A 17,504-nucleotide genomic window follows, 5' to 3' on the forward strand; every position below is an offset into this window, starting at 1 on the left:
TATATATAGAAAGAAGATTTATAAAAATATATATATATATATATATATATATATATATATTATATACATATATTATATATAGAAAGATTAAAAATTGATAAAACAAATGATCTTGCATTGTCCTTGCTGACCGCATGCAACAAACAGTACAAAGTGATTCATAAGCAAATGACTCTTCTGAAGCGGTTAATGTTAATGAAATGGTCAAAAGGCTTACAAATCAGACTCAAACTCTTGAGTTACTATTTAATGTGGCTTTAATGCTAGTAAAATAAAAAATAACAAACATTAAAATAAGTTATCAAAATTTGTTTAGTAGTGTGTGTGTGTGTATATATATATATATATACACTAAACCAAAACAATTGTGATTATTTATTTATTTATTCCATATATAAGAAATATATATTACTTTCATTGGAATAATTTGGGGAAAAAAATACATAAACTATGAAAAATGGGCAAAGAGCTAAAGTAGCAGAGAGAAAGCTGCTCACCTCTCATTTCTTTTGTTTTTGTTTCGAGTAGTTTCCTGTCTTCCTCTGTTTCACTGGGGATCCCCTCATCATCATCCTTTTCTCTGTGAACACACGAGGCAAAAAAAACCCATTTCAATTTATACATTTCCTGGTCTTTTCTGAACAATACTATCCAACTACCCTTGCAATTTTACATTTTTAAATGTAAAAATTACATTTTCAAAATTAGTCACTAAAAAAAAGATAAATCATTTTTTTAATCTCTACTTTTTTAAGAGAATTTATTTTAAAACTATCACCAAAGCAAAAAATATTTTTTAAATCAGTATTATTTTTTTGTCTTTTGGTAAAATATCTAAATATCCATAAATCACGATGATCAAGATGACTGAAGGAGAAAAAAATTATTAAGACTATATTAAGACAACTGTTTCACAGAATATATCTTAATTTAACGAGGTTCATGCTTTAAATGAGAAAAAAGTTCGCTAATGATTTGTTAGATTTATGCTTGGCACAAGAAAAAAAATTGCATTAGAGCAAAAAAAAAGTCTCTGACTATTTCATGCAATTTTGCTTCTCAATCTTGTTTTTAAGCTTACAGTATAGATAGTGAATATCTGGTACTTACATTGAGTGCATGGCGTCCTGAATGAGCTGCATCCAGGTGTTACGTTCCTCTCGGGAACTGGCGTGAACCTCCACCATTTCAGGGTTTGCGATGCCGGCGGTGATGAGGAAGAGGCCGCGCTCCTCGTGGGCCACCTCTCGCACGATCAGCTTCTGCAGGGAGATAACAGTGGCTCGCTGGTCCTGTTGATGAGAAGAGGAAGCGTGATGCACCGAATGAGGAGGGCGGAGTGAAGGCCAAAGAATATGCAGAGAGAGGAAGAAAGGAAACAGAGTAGGAGATAAAAAAATCAGCTGACTGAACTGAACATCAACACTGTAGTGTAAAATGTGTCAGTGTATTCAGTCATCCGTTGTGTTTGCTAACCTGAAAAAAATCTCTAAACCCAAGTATTTAACTTAATGTAGCATTTGTGTTACGGATATCTAATTTAATCTAATCGTGCCTTGATGAGGAGGCCAGCTTTTCCTGTTATATTCCCATGATCAATTTTCCATTACACTATTTCTTCAGAAATTAAGTCAGATTAAATATGTATTCACTGCCAAATGCAAAGCTTAGGTCCATTTAGGAAGTTAATAATCAAAAATAACAGTGGATGATACTTTTGTTCTGACTGTATCATAGAGTGAGAAATTTCTGTTTTAAAAAAATAAATAAATAAACATGTTTGTAAAAACATCATGAACGAAGAATGCCATGAAGAATCATAATAGAAGGGCATTATTTAAAAAAATCTTAGCACTTTATAATAAGGTATCATTTGATAACATTAGTTAACTAAGAATGAACAGTACTTCTACAACATTTATTAATCTTAGGTCAGGTAAATTTCAACATAATTTCAATATATACTGTAGCGTCTGGACCAATCAAACACACAATATATATTTTGTTAGCTATATTTAACAAATACTCTGTAACACCCCTCAGTTAACAAGCCATATGAGGACCTATGGACCCTTCCACCGAAATGCGTAACACCCTAGGAAAGCCGAACAGGCCCCTGGTCCCCATGGCAACTAATGCTGATACCACTGGTTTTATGACCCAGAGGAATGTGAGCAGAGAGAAAATCACTGCATGTTCCATAGCAATGATTAATTATTCATATTTCCCCATGAGCTGATTCGCTACAATACTAATACATTTTTAAATACATTGTCAGTATGACACATAAAAAAAAACGTAACTTTAAACTGATATCTCATAAAAAAGATAGCACTGAAATCCAATCACTCACCAGAGACGCAAAAACATATTTCTGGTCTTTTTCTTGGAGGAACACAAAGACATCCGAAAGAAGAAGTGCATGGACATCTAAGGATTAAAAAAAACAGTAAACATTACATTCCAAAACATTACATTTTTATATTTAGAAGAACAACTAATAATGTAATACTATATACGTGGAAATATGCAATATTTTGTATGTACCTTTAAATTTGTATTTAATCTTATAACTTAGTGGAAATAAAATAAAAATTAACCCTAACCCTAAAATAAAATTAAATTAAAAATTAAAGTAAATTAAAGTAACGTAAAGTAAAATATAATAAAATATTTAACATTGGTGACTTTGTCCTCTGTGATTATTAAAATTATAATTCAGTATTAACTTTCTGTTGCTTTAATTACTGACTGCTAGCTAAATGGTTTATTCACCTTTTCCTTCAAAAAGTGAAAAATGTCATTACAATCACACATCATTACTGACACTCACTCTCAAAAACCTCACTTGGAGGCTGATTTCAGCACATGGGATCTTTAAGACATTTAATTTTTTCGAAATGGAAGAATCACCCATTTATAAAAGTTGCAAGAGGTGGACAGTTTTCTCTTCTATCCACTGCTGAAGAAATAAGATCTATCAAGATTTACGGTTAGAAGAGTACACTGTAAAAAATATTCCGTAAAATTTACGGTAAAAAACTGGCAGCTGTGGTTGCCGGAAATTTACAGTAAAAAATACGGTAGCAACGTTTTAGGTTTTACGGTTATAACTTAAATTTACAGTTAAATACCGTAATTTCATTAACTGATATAATGTTAATATACCAACCTATTGAAGTACTGAAATCTGTTTTGTACCTTTGTAATACACTGATAACCACCAAATGCAGGTGGTGATGAGAAAGTCACATGATGAACCAAAGCCCATCAAAAGCAGCTTTTAAATAATAACATGTATAGAAGGTGCACAGTGTCATTCACACAAATGCTAAACACCATCATGGTAACACACATGAAACTGAAATAATGCAATAAACATTCATTTAACAACATTAGGTGTAACACACAACCCTAATATACAAAACTGATAAGAAAAAACTAAGAAGAAACATAGTTATTTCAACAAAAAAACATCAAATTTGAAATGTAATGCATGGAATTCTGGGAATGTCAATTTACGGTTATTCACTGTAAATTATACGGTCTTTTTCACTTCCAAAAACGGTATACTACCGTAAAATTAATGTCCAGTACATGTAATGTCCAATACAGTTTTTCACCGTATACAGTAGGGGAATTTACCGTTAACCATTTAACAGGTTTTTACTGTAGCATTTTTACAGTCTTTTACCGTTAAATTCACGGTCATTTTTTACAGTGTAGAGAGTTTTACCCTTCAGTCGTCCGGCAGCGTTTTTCAGCTGGAGAGGACCATCATGGAGAAGCCTGCGACTGCGCAGCAGATCCTCTCGGGCGAACATCTGGCCGCTCTTCATGCGCGTGATGGACTTGCTGTCCGTACGGCCGTAAATGTCTTTTAACCTTTTCTTCTTCTCATGCTCATTCACTTTACTGTCCACTGAAGCAATGATATCTTTCACCAACTGTAGCGCCTGTGTCAAGTCCTCAAAATCCTTCTCGTTCTCTGCACAAGCACACACACAGGTTTATACGAAATTCAGTTGTAATAAATTCCTATAAACAATAAACCAGTCCATTTTGTTTCATTATAGTATTAGAGTGGCAGAATCAAATCCTCTTGAGAGCTATAAGCTCCTTCTCAAATTGCCCCTGAAAGGATATTTGTTATACTTGACACTCTTAATTCACTTTAAAATCTCTTTGTTGGGAACGTGACCAAAAAGCCTTTCAGACTGGCTGTGCAACAGTTGGAAGTGATTTGCAGTAAATGTGGAATGTTTACACGCTGCGTCTCATGTGTGCAGCAGAGGGCCCATCCATGTTTACTGAGAGTGAAATATTGGAGCGCTATTTAAACACTGACGGCACCTTCTAAAGTGGCCAGTGATGACACAATCTATCAAATGCAGTACCCGCAAAAAAAAAATTGCATTTTCTTTTTAAAAACTGACACTATTGTGAATGATTATTACAATTTGAAATATTTGAAATAATTGTTTTCTATTTTAATATTAAAATATTATGGTTTTATATTTAGAAGAACAAATAAATAAGCAAAAAATATTTATGTAGACGTGAGCAATGTTTTGTATGTACCTTTGATGGAAATTTGTAATTTATTCTTATGACTTGGTAGTAAAAATAAAATAATACAAATAAAATTTAAATTTAAATTTTTACATGAGTGGTTTTACCCACTCTTATGATTTATTTTTAAATGTGATTATAAATATTTATTTTCAAATGTAATTTATTCCTGTGAAGCAAAGCTGAATTTTCAGCATCATCACTCCAGTCTTCAGTGTCACATGACCCTTCAGAAATCATTCTAATATGCTGATTTAGTGCTCGAGAAACATTTTCGATTATTATCAATGTTGAAAACAGTTTCTTTGTTTAACAGAAAGCTCAAAAGAATAGCATTTATTTGATTCTGAAATCTTTTGTAAGATTATAAATGTCTTTACGGTCACTTTTGATCAATTTAATGCATCATTGCCGAATAAAATAATTTCATTAAAAAAAAAAAAAAATCTAACCTACCCCAAACTTTTGAATGGTAGTGTAAACTTTTTTTTTTTTTTGGTTTATTTATTGAACAACTATTGGGAATGAGGGGTGGAATGGGACTGGATCACATGGGTCACAAAGTGAATTAGAGCGCCCACAAAATATGCATTTTCTGCTAGAATAACAATTTAGCCCAAACACTACTGCTAAGAATTGACTGATTGATTTCTTAAAAAAAAAAGATTTAAGACTAAATTGCTTTGTGGTCGCCTTCATACCAGACCAGAAGATGCTAGAACCCCTGACAGCTCCTGACTGAAACCAATCAGAGTAAATCTCACCTTTGGTGTGCAGCAGGATTCGCTGTAAAAGCACCGGGTACTTCGTTATCCTCTGAGTCACCAGTAATATGCACTCTGGGATGCCCAAACGCCGGACAACACTGCTGCTCATTTTTTTCTGGAAACAAGAGCACATTGAGGACTGTTAGGCATCTCTGTGCATTTAATGGGAAGAATGAGCAACATAATAAAGTGCAGCATTTACTCTGATGAATGCCTGGAAGCGTCTGTCTCTGGAATGCAGCTCCTTGTAGAAGTTCACTGCTTCACTGTGTCGACTACAAAACTTGCCATAGATTTTCTTCATGCTTTCTGCATTGGAGTCTGAGAACTGAAGCACATCATGTGGCATAAATCAATACAGGAGCTAGGATATGAACAAGGAATCTGCTGTCTAAGTCAAGTTGACATCTGCACGTCATACTCACCAAGACGCCTTTATATGCTAATAAGTTATCATTTAATGCAATGCAATGCAACATTAGTACACACAAAGGAGTAATGTAGTAGAGCAGCGATTCCCAAAGTTTTTTTTCAGCCAAACCCCTTTGATCTAAAATATTTACTCGAAGTATCCTCTCAGATTTTAAGTTAACATTTTAATAATTTAACAACACATTTGCCCATTCCCAGTTCTTTGATGTTGGTTAATGGTCATGATGGTAAGCAGATAAAATATTTAATCTGTTAAAAAAATAAAAATATTTGTATTTTATAATAAACATTTTTATTATGTATTAATTATTTATTATTTTTACATTACATTTTAAGGATGTAATTAATTTTTGGCTTTGAGGAACTGAGAAACGCTTTAAAATAATAAATACATATTTTTTGTTTTCATACATTAAACTTGCCATAATAACGTCTGCAATTTCTACTAAATTGTATGAGTTTTCAGAGTTTCAACTCCATTAGTAAGCAAACTGAAGTGCAATGAACATATCACTGCGGGATATAATTATTGGACAATTTTTACTTTTAAGGCAGCAAGTAACTTAAATATAAAAAAAAAATAAACTTAAATATAAAATTTTAGACATTTAAATTTTCTATATTGTTTACTATATATAATATATATAGCAATATAGGATAGCATAACAGTGTCATACAGAACAGTATATCATCTAAAATAGTATGGTGAGGTGCTTCAAAACTGGTTTTGCTACAGAATCCAAGTTTTACATTTAAGTAGCAACCCAACACAAGAAAGTCCTTGAATTCAAACACAGAAATGCATTTATATATATATATATATAAAATCAAACATCCTCACCTGGCTGAGCAGCACATCTCCTATCCTGTTGATTATGAATCCGTCCGTTCCTTCCAGCTTGGCTTCTTTCTTCCTCTCCAGCAGAGTGTTGAAGAAGAATGAATGGAGTTCCAGGAGCTCGTCCAGCATGGGGAACATCTTCTCCACCATCTGGACCTCCAGCTGGAGATCTGTCAGCACGCCCTTACAGTACACATCAGACATGATCCGTAACGTCCGCAGGTGATGCATCTCCGTCTGGATCAGCTCTGGATTGATAAAGGAACAGGATGTTTAGATCCAGACATCTGGAAGAGCAGCAGTTAGCATGCTTATTGCTTTTGGGCCAGTGAAAGGAGATATAGACTCTTTGAAAAGAAAGAGATTCCCATGTGTAAGTTGCCAACTACTTCTGAACTATTATCTTCAACTGTAAACATCTACTTTAAATGAACCGAAGTTCGTTTTTTGTTACTTTTTACCTATTGTTAATCAGAGGAACTAAGAGCAACTACACTGTATTAGCAACCAGCTTTAGGACGTTAGGTAATAAACTTATGGAAAAGTTTCATTAAGTCCAAAAGAATTATGATTTATGCTTGTGGATCAAAGTTCAACAAGCTATCATACTGAAGTTACAGTTAGTGTTAATATTGTAATATTATACAATATTGAAGTTCAATTTTATTATTTTGCCAGACTTTTCAACTAATCAATTTAACTTTGTTTAACTTTTACATTTAGATGCAACCTTTAAAATAGAGTTTGTCTGACAAAATGGAAGTTGGATGATTAAACACTGAGGTGAACACTTTCACATGCAAAAAAAAGGAGTGCAGCAGTGTTATTTTAGTATCAGATACTATTATAGTTTATTATTTTGAATAACTAAGTTTTTACTTTAAATTTAAGTTTTAGTAATTTTGTTGTTTTTTATTGGTTATTGTTTTTATCTTCAATCATCAAGTTAAACTAAATGAAAATGAGAAATGTTGCTTAAATTGGCAACTAGCTGAAATAAAATAAGCTTAAGTTTTTTTATATTTTATTTCAGTTCATTTTTTGCGGTTTTAGCTAACTATAATAACCCTGGTTAGCATTTTGCATTCATTTTTTTTGTCATATTTAGTGAATAAAAACTCCCAGAACAGCAAATGCTTATAAACAAAGAAATGGAAATGCATTAAATTCTACCATAGATGACGTCTTGTCTCTTAATGGCGTCCTTCTTGAGTTGCTTCAGATATTTCTTATCTACGGTAATGCTCCAGGAGTCAGCCTCCAGTTCCTTAACATCTGCTTCAAACTCTCCCATCAGCCGGCTGTCAACCATCACAGTTCCTATCAGGGATGCAACAATACATTTAGCCCATGGTTCAATACATATCTCGGTTTTTTTAACCACGGTTTCCGGTTCGGTTTGGATTTTTGAGTGTTTTTTTTGTTATTCTATGCTTAGGCGACAGGAGCAGTAAGAGGTTAAGGAGAAAAAATGTATTTTTTATTGCAATGCTCTTTCTTTATTTTACTTTCTTTAATAAAATTCCACTTGTACACAATCCTAGTGTACTGTATAATATAAATACAATAAATAGACGGTAGTAGGCACTGATCTTAATTTTTCATGGCCAATTCCAATTGACAATTTTTTTATTTGTATGTTTTTTTTTATTGATTTTATTTATTTATTTAAGAAAGATTCAAGAAAGACTGAAAATAGGAGTAGCTCTGTTACAGGCCATCTGTAAAAATTATAAAATAAAACTAGAGGCGACCATGGCATTTTAATCACGATCCAAACAAAGATGCTACACACATTAAGCATGAGCACATTTTGATTTAAATTAGATTGAATAACTTCAAAATCTGAAAAAAAAAAACTGAATGGTCTGACTTTAGCTTTGTGAAACTATGCTAAATAAAGCAATTGAACGAAACAAAACAGAGACGGACTGAATGAGATGCAAATTCACTCTCTGACCGCAGGTGGCGCTTATGGAGCAGCAGTTATACAGTGTTTCCTTGGTTGTTGCTGTTAACAAAGCAGCGCAGTGCTTATAAACACTACTTTAATATGCCTTATATAGAGACGAGATGAAAAGAAAATACAATTTAAACTTTTCTGAAGACTTAGAAATACATTTATATAAAACCCAATTCAATATTTAGGATTTTCTTCCAATATTTCGTGCATCATGAGCAGTGAGGTAGCTCAATCTGCTACAGTATTTTCTCCTCTTTGCATTCGTCTTCAGCGTCTCTGGTCTCTGTTAACAGTCGTTTACAGACCTCGTAACATTTCCAAACAAATGACATTTTGGGAAATTATCACAATGCAGTTTGTGCAAGTCAGAGATCGGCCAAAATAAAACAAAAAAAGAAATAAAACGCACAGAAATTATTTAAACGCAAAACCGAGCACGTATTGAATCGTGGATGTCGTACCGAACGGTTCAATATTATATTGAGAATTGTGGCATCCCTAGTTCCTATAGCGACAACGACATTTTTATTCATATATTACTAGAAAAACCTGTGTGAATAATAATAATAAAAGAAACATTTACACAACTTTAAAAAGCCATTTAATTAATAGAGAAAGTGAGGAATGGCAGGAAATAACAGAGTGGACAATAAAAGGGCAAAACACTTAGCATTTTGCATTCATTTTTTTTGTCATATTTAGTGAATAAAAACTCCCAGAACAGCAAATGCTTATAAACAAAGAAATGGAAATGCATTAAATTCTACCATAGATGACGTCTTGTCTCTTAATGGCGTCCTTCTTGAGTTGCTTCAGATATTTCTTATCTACGGTAATGCTCCAGGAGTCAGCCTCCAGTTCCTTAACATCTGCTTCAAACTCTCCCATCAGCCGGCTGTCAACCATCACAGTTCCTATCAGGGATGCAACAATACATTTAGCCCATGGTTCAATACATATCTCGGTTTTTTTAACCACGGTTTCCGGTTCGGTTTGGATTTTTGAGTGTTTTTTTTGTTATTCTATGCTTAGGCGACAGGAGCAGTAAGAGGTTAAGGAGAAAAAATGTATTTTTTATTGCAATGCTCTTTCTTTATTTTACTTTCTTTAATAAAATTCCACTTGTACACAATCCTAGTGTACTGTATAATATAAATACAATAAATAGACGGTAGTAGGCACTGATCTTAATTTTTCATGGCCAATTCCAATTGACAATTTTTTTATTTGTATGTTTTTTTTTATTGATTTTATTTATTTATTTAAGAAAGATTCAAGAAAGACTGAAAATAGGAGTAGCTCTGTTACAGGCCATCTGTAAAAATTATAAAATAAAACTAGAGGCGACCATGGCATTTTAATCACGATCCAAACAAAGATGCTACACACATTAAGCATGAGCACATTTTGATTTAAATTAGATTTAATAACTTCAAAATCTGAAAAAAAAAAACTGAATGGTCTGACTTTAGCTTTGTGAAACTATGCTAAATAAAGCAATTGAACGAAACAAAACAGAGACGGACTGAATGAGATGCAAATTCACTCTCTGACCGCAGGTGGCGCTTATGGAGCAGCAGTTATACAGTGTTTCCTTGGTTGTTGCTGTTAACAAAGCAGCGCAGTGCTTATAAACACTACTTTAATATGCCTTATATAGAGACGAGATGAAAAGAAAATACAATTTAAACTTTTCTGAAGACTTAGAAATACATTTATATAAAACCCAATTCAATATTTAGGATTTTCTTCCAATATTTCGTGCATCATGAGCAGTGAGGTAGCTCAATCTGCTACAGTATTTTCTCCTCTTTGCATTCGTCTTCAGCGTCTCTGGTCTCTGTTAACAGTCGTTTACGGACCTCGTAACATTTCCAAACAAATGACATTTTGGGAAATTATCACAATGCAGTTTGTGCAAGTCAGAGATCGGCCAAAATAAAACAAAAAAGAAATAAAACGCACAGAAATTATTTAAACGCAAAACCGAGCACGTATTGAATCGTGGATGTCGTACCGAACGGTTCAATATTATATTGAGAATTGTGGCATCCCTAGTTCCTATAGCGACAACGACATTTTTATTCATATATTACTAGAAAAACCTGTGTGAATAATAATAATAAAAGAAACATTTACACAACTTTAAAAAGCCATTTAATTAATAGTGAAAGTGAGGAATGACAGGAAATAACTGAGTGGACAAGAAAAGGACAAAACACAGGCTAGATTCAAAACGAGCACCACACACACGCACAAACCATGAAGCCACAGCTCTGACAATTAATTACTTGTTCACTCTCCCCTAAAAGATCTCAGCTTGAAAGCAAGAAATTGCATCTGGTATTATACTGGAAAAAAATATGGCTGCTTACCTTCATCTAGAGACTCATTGGACGCTGTAACCTTGTTGGGTTTGTGGAGAGAGTCTGTGGATTGAGACAGATACCGCATGCCTCTCAGAGGCACATCGTCAAACCTACAGGAAGAGGATGAGGTGGTGTGGTTAGGACAGAAGGCCAGTAAAGTCAAGTGCCCTAAAGACAGATTCACTGAAGATTCTGTTCATTTGTATGTTGGGAATGGCATACTACCACACTACTCCTGCTAAGAATGCAGCACTCATGCTGTGCACTGCATGAAAACTGTCTATATGCACTGAACACCTATATAACTTATTATATTTGTCCAAATGTGTAGAATATTAAGGACACTTGTGTGCTTCATACCATATCCCACAATGGAATAAGCTTAACTTGATCTTTTTATTAGGAATATAATGTCTACAAATGTCTACTTAGTGGCTTAATTGATTGAACTCCAATAAGTTAGGAAGTTTCAACCCAAACTTCAGTTCAGTCACACTTCAGTTTGGGGACCAATTCTCACTATTAAATAACTATTAACTCTATGACTTTTGCCTCAAACTCCTGGTTACTGCTTATTAATAGTTAATAAGGTAGTTGTTGAGTTTAGATATTGTGTAGGATTAGGGATGTAGAATATGGTCATGCAGAATATGTGCTTTATTTGTACTAATAAACAGCAAATATGCTAGTAATATGCATGCTACTAAGCAACTGGTTAATAGTCAGAATTGGTCCCCAAACCGAAGTAATGTAGCATGTTAATGATAATTTATTATACTGTACAGTTTCACACGCATCTTTTCTAAATAGTTGGCAGGAAACAGTATATTCTGTGCAGTGTTCATTTAGTATCATTATATACTATTATAGTATTTATTTAGATTTTGAATTAGCATTTATTTTTAGTTTTATATTTTCATATTTTTCATTTTTTTAATATATTTTGAGTAATTTTAGTTAAGTTTAGTTTAGTTTTAGTTAAGTTTGAGTCATTTTACTTAATACTTTAATTGGTTGCCAAGACAACATTTCTTAAAAACATAAATACATATTACTTTTTTTAATTTTATTTCAGCTATATTTAACTAGATTTACTTCAAATAGAATGATTTTTAATAGTTGTAGTTTGAGTTAACGATTACGAACATATTCAGTAACTACATTCTCAGTTAAAACCGGAGAATACTTGTTGGTATAAGTGTTTAGGCACTAACATTGGAATATTGTTGATGGACATGCTTTTCGAGAGGTTGCTGCTGTGGAAGGGCATAATACTGGTGGGTCGTCTGGACGGGACAATCACAGAATGTTCCTCTGGAGAAAAGATAGCAGACCAGGGCCGTTCCCGCATTGTGGACGCTACACAAAAAAATAAAATAAAAATAACAATTCACATGCAACATTAAGATCAGCTGACATTAAAAAAAAAGACTATACAAAGAGAAACAAAACCAACAAACCCACATTTTGTTCGTAGAGTGACGGTAGGCATATTGGTGGACTCTGGTACAGCAAACTGTTGTTTATGTAACAGAAAAAAGGAAGAGATTTTAAACAGAAGACAAGGCAAACACCTTTCTTGACGTGTAACTGAAAGAATATGGTACATTTTAGAATAAAATACTCATTCATACCTTCATTCTGCTTTTGGGACAAACTGGGATGTTTTCTCTACAACTCTTGTGAACTCTCACATTGCAATCTGCATAAAAACACGTCAATAGAAAATAGAAAAGTACTCGTTTGCAATTCACTACTTTGATAAAGATGCTATATTGCAGATGCTGTAAGCGTTACCGTATTATATTTCAGTTTGCTACCCAAGCATAAACACAGCTTTTTCTCTTTGCAGAGATTTCACCTCTATGACCAAACACAAGGGTTTGCTGTAGTTGGAAGTCCTTGTGTTTGCTATTCTGGCTCATGGTCAAAGTGGTAAAGACAGTTGGGCTTAGGCTTAGGAATTCCTTCCAGTCAGGAAACTCCACCAAGCACACAAATTAAATCCCACGAACATGCCAACAAGCTCTAGAAACACACTTCTGTCTTGAGCAAGAATCTAACCATAAGTCTTCAGATGCTTCCTGGAGAAAATACAGTATTCATAAACAGAACAACACTTTCAAACCCCATGAGAGAACTAATTATATGTGATCGGAATTAACTAAACCGTATATTTTCCTTATTTATTATTTATACTGGTCATAAAAATATATTAAAATAATTGCCTTTACTGTATATTATTTTCTTATTTTCAATTATTATTATTTTTGAATTTATTGTATTATTTATTATTTTTATATAGATATATTGGTTGGTCTATAAGGCTATGGACAGATGCTAAAATAAATTCAATGAGAACTTACAGGACATTTATACACGTAAATATGAATATGCGATTAAAATATGAAACAAACAAAGAGGGGGAAAAGGACTAAAACAATAGAACAAAGACTTCTCCCTGAATGAATAAGATTTTCTCTTCAGCAGCTCCATGAGGAAGTGAATGATGTTACCAGAACTGCTTCCTATTTTTAAGCAATGAGTCTTTTGAAATACATGACACAATAGTTCAGACATCTTTAAAACCCCCTTCACTTAGAATTTTTTTTTTCCTATTCTACTTTCATACTAATTAGTAAAAAATAATTTGTATTATATATGTGTACTGCACATACTACACATTATTCTGCTATTTTTCCTATTTGTGACCCTGGAGCACTAAACCAGTCTTAAGTCGCTGGGGTATATTTGTAGCAATAGCCAAAAATACATTGTATGGGTCAAAATGATCGATTTTTCTTTTATGCCAAAAATCATTAGGATATTAAGTAAAGATCATGTTCCATGAAGATATTTTGTAAATTTCCTACCATAAATATATCAAAACTTAATTTTTGATTAGTAATATGCATTGCTAAGAACTTCATTTGGACAACTTTAAAGGCGATTTTCTCAATATTTAGATTTTTTTGCACCCTCAGATTCCAGATTTTCAAACAGTTGTATCTCGGCCAAATATTGTCCTACAAACCATACATCAATGGAAAGCTTATTTATTCAGCTTTCAGATGATGTATAAATCTCAATTTCGAAAAAAATGATGCCGCAATTATGACAGGGTCACATTTATCATTGCTTTGACACAATCTGTATTGTAAAAAGCACTGTACAAATAAAGGTAATAAACGATTCTACTACAGTTTCTGTGAATACTCGATGTCTTTTCATGTGAAATCCAGTATAAGGGAGTAAATAACTCAAATGGGGTTAATACCAGTGGTACAATGATAAACAGCTTCTTACTTGTGCAGCTGACAGTATCTTTAGTGTTGAGGGTTTTGTTGCATTGCTGGCACAAAGCTGGATGCAGCAAGCTTGACGTGCTGAACACGTGTCCATTCACTGATTTCTTCTCTCTCTCTTTGGCCTCTCGGTCTTTCTCCCGATTCTTTTCCTTTTCTTTTTCCTGTGCCAGAAAAGGAATAAGAAATATTACAACAGGCGACAGCTGTTAAGATTAGTGCTCAAATATGCCAAGCACCGTAATGGCCCATCGTAGCTACTTTAGTTTAAACCCATTAACTTGAATTGCTCATCGTTTTCTTTAATAGCATTTCTGCAAAGTAATTTTCTGCACCAACCTGTCGTCACGTTCCAAAACAAGGTACTTGTTTGCCATTACTCAAATTTACAGGACAACATTTTAAAGGATGAGCACCCCAGACACACAAAAGGACCTTAGTTGGCAGCCCTATTATCCACAGCTGACAACAACCCTGCTCGTTTGTATGATATAGTAAAAAATGAAAAAAGGTGCAATGTCATTTCAAACTGAGGGCATTTTCATTGTGATTCAGACAGTTGTGCGCAAACATCCTCTCAATTGTTGTCAAGTTCTCCTGTAACAAAGTTCAGCTTCCTACTTATTAAAACAAGCCTCAAGTTAAAGGGTTAGTTCACCCAAAAATGAAAATTCTGTCATTAATTACTCACCCTCGTGTTGTTCCAAACCCGTAAGACCTTCGTTCATCTTCGGAACGCAATTTAAGATATTTTTGATGAAATATGAGGGCTCTCTGACCCTCCCATAGACAGCAAGGTAACTACCACGTTTACTTTTTCATTCAAGGTCCAGAAAAGTACCAAGATGATCGACAAAGTAGTCCGTGTGACATCAGTGGTTCAACTGTAAAGTTACGAAGCTATGAGAATACTTTTTTGCGCCGCCACAAGCTCGCGCCATGGTACTGTCGTGAACGCGCGTCCAAAGTGACGTAGTAGAGATGAAAATGCGGAATAAAGTAGTTGTTTTCTTTGCGCAAAAAAGTATCCTCGTAGCTTCGTAACTTTACAGTTGAACCACTGATGTCACACGGACTACTTTGTCGATCATCTTGGTACTTTTCTGGACCTTGATCATGGTAGTTACCTTGCTGTCTATGGGAGGGTCAGAGAGCCCTCATATTTCATCCAAAATATCTTAAATTGTGTTCCGAAGATGAACGAAGGTCTTACGGGTTTGGAACAACACGAGGGTGAGTAATTAATGACAGCATTTTCATTTTTGGGTGAACTAACCCTTTAAGCAACTGTATAGAAACAACCATTTTGGCAATAAAAATCTAAAGTAACAAATACCATCTGGTTTATTCTAAACTTGAAATATTCACTTAAATTACACACAGTTGAAGCAGCATAAATAAAAACTACCGTCAATAATGTGTCAGTTGTGGATGAAATGCACTAAAAAGACAATCACTATGACAAATAAACAGTGAGCAAGTCACTGTTAGGCAACTAAGGAGTTAACCATTTCAGAAAATGTGAACACCTAGAAGTGTGAAGAGAGAAAAAAACACACAAGACAAACCACAACAAAAAGTCAACGGGGCAAATCATCGCTCAGTGACTGAGATTCGGCCTACCTCTTCTCCCTTCAAGGTCCTTATCATCTGATAGCGGCCCTGCACCTCGCAAAACTTTCTATATAACATTACTGTAGGAGCCAGAGCCTTTGCAAGACTCTCGACCGAGACCAGAAGTTCAGCATCACCTCAGATTCAGGAGGAAGCGATCCAACTCGAGCTGGGAGGTGCTGTGACTCTTACTTCCTTTTTATTACACTGCCGTCGCTGGTCTAAGAACGGCAAAGTGCTGATGAAATCTGTATGATTTTTTTTTTTGTAAAAACACCCTTATCTAATCATTTATAGCCAATAGATGAAAGCCTTTCAGGGTATAAATTGAATGTTTAAAGTGTATTTAACTCCAAAATTCCTGTATGTAGCAGATTAATTCATTTTAATGCTTCGTTTTACACATTTTATATAGCACAAAATGTGAAAACGTGAAACTAGGCCAATAGGCCTTGAAATTAGAGTGCTGAATGACTTTTGGGAAGTTTAGAGTATTAATAGGAGGTCAATTCAGAAATGATATATGTAAAGTAGCCTAAACATATATACAGTGGGTACGGAAAGTATTCAGACCCCCTTCAATTTTTCACTCTTTGTTATATTGCAGCCATTTGCTAAAATCATTTAAGTTAATTTTTTTTCCTCATTAATGTACACACAGCACCCCATATTGACAGAAAAACACAGAATCGTTGACATTTTTGCAGATTTATTAAAAAAGAAAAACTGAAATATCACATGGTCCTAAGTATTCAGACCCTTTGCTCAGTATTTAGTAGAAGCACCCTTTTGATCTAATACAGCCATGAGTCTTTTTGGGAAAGATGCAACAAGTTTTTCACACCTGGATTTGGGGATCCTCTGCCATTCCTCCTTGCAGATCCTCTCCAGTTCTGTCAGGTTGGATGGTAAACGTTGGTGGACAGCCATTTTTAGGCCTCTCCAGAGATGCTCAATTGGGTTTAAGTCAGGGCTCTGGCTGGGCCATTCAAGAACAGTCACAGATATGAAGCCACTCCTTCGTTATTTTAGCTCTGTGCTTAGGGTCATTGTCCTGTTGGAAGGTGAACCTTCCACCCAGTCTGAGGTTCTGAATGCTCTAGACTGGGTTTTCATTAAGGCTATCTCTGTATTTTGCTGCACTGAGCGTTTCTTCTACTCTAACGAGTCCCTCAGTCCCTGCTGCTGAAAAATAGCCCCACAGCATGAGGCTGCTACCAGCACACTTTACTTTTGGGATGGTACTCTGCAGGTGATGAGCGGAGCTGGTTTCCTTCAAATATGAAGCTTGGAATTGAGGTTCATCGGACCAGAGAATCTTGTTTCTCAGAGTCTGAGGGTCCTTTAGGTGCTTTTTTGGAAATTCCAAGTGTGTTTTCATGCGTCTTAACTGAAGAGAGGATTGAGTCTGGCCACTCCGACATAAAGACTGGATTGGTGGAGTGTTGCAGCGATGTTTGTCCTTCTCTAGGTTTCTCCTATCTCCACATATAATCATGGAGATCAACTAGTGTGACCATCAGGTTCTTGGTCACCACTATAACCAAAGACCTTCTCCATCAATTGCTCAGTTTGGCCAGGAGGCCAGCTCTAGGAAGAGTCCTGGTCGTCCCAAACGTCTTCCATTTAAGGATTATGGAG

At 34.6% G+C, this 17,504-nt stretch overlaps 1 protein-coding gene across 7 annotated transcripts in view; it reads right to left on the reverse strand.

The window, feature by feature from the left end:
* LOC107662299 (A-kinase anchor protein 13-like) overlaps positions 1-17,504 on the reverse strand; it is an 89,084-nt gene that overhangs the window by 11,559 nt on the left and 60,021 nt on the right. For all 7 annotated transcript variants that reach the window (XM_016452275.1, XM_016452278.1, XM_016452279.1 and 4 more), the window contains 13 exons: positions 14,251-14,413; positions 12,579-12,646; positions 12,409-12,460; positions 12,159-12,303; positions 10,951-11,054; positions 9,343-9,489; positions 6,613-6,860; positions 5,542-5,667; positions 5,337-5,454; positions 3,737-3,988; positions 2,354-2,430; positions 1,111-1,292; positions 498-580 (listed from right to left, as the gene is read on the reverse strand). In XM_016452275.1, the coding sequence (XP_016307761.1) occupies positions 498-580; positions 1,111-1,292; positions 2,354-2,430; positions 3,737-3,988; positions 5,337-5,454; positions 5,542-5,667; positions 6,613-6,860; positions 9,343-9,489; positions 10,951-11,054; positions 12,159-12,303; positions 12,409-12,460; positions 12,579-12,646; positions 14,251-14,413 (1,765 nt within the window). The remainder of the gene's footprint in view (positions 1-497; positions 581-1,110; positions 1,293-2,353; positions 2,431-3,736; positions 3,989-5,336; positions 5,455-5,541; positions 5,668-6,612; positions 6,861-9,342; positions 9,490-10,950; positions 11,055-12,158; positions 12,304-12,408; positions 12,461-12,578; positions 12,647-14,250; positions 14,414-17,504) is intronic.

The sequence above is a fragment of the Sinocyclocheilus anshuiensis genome, unplaced genomic scaffold (genome assembly GCF_001515605.1).
Source record: "Sinocyclocheilus anshuiensis isolate Anshui unplaced genomic scaffold, SAMN03320099.WGS_v1.1 scaffold579, whole genome shotgun sequence".
Classification (NCBI taxonomy): domain Eukaryota; kingdom Metazoa; phylum Chordata; class Actinopteri; order Cypriniformes; family Cyprinidae; genus Sinocyclocheilus; species Sinocyclocheilus anshuiensis.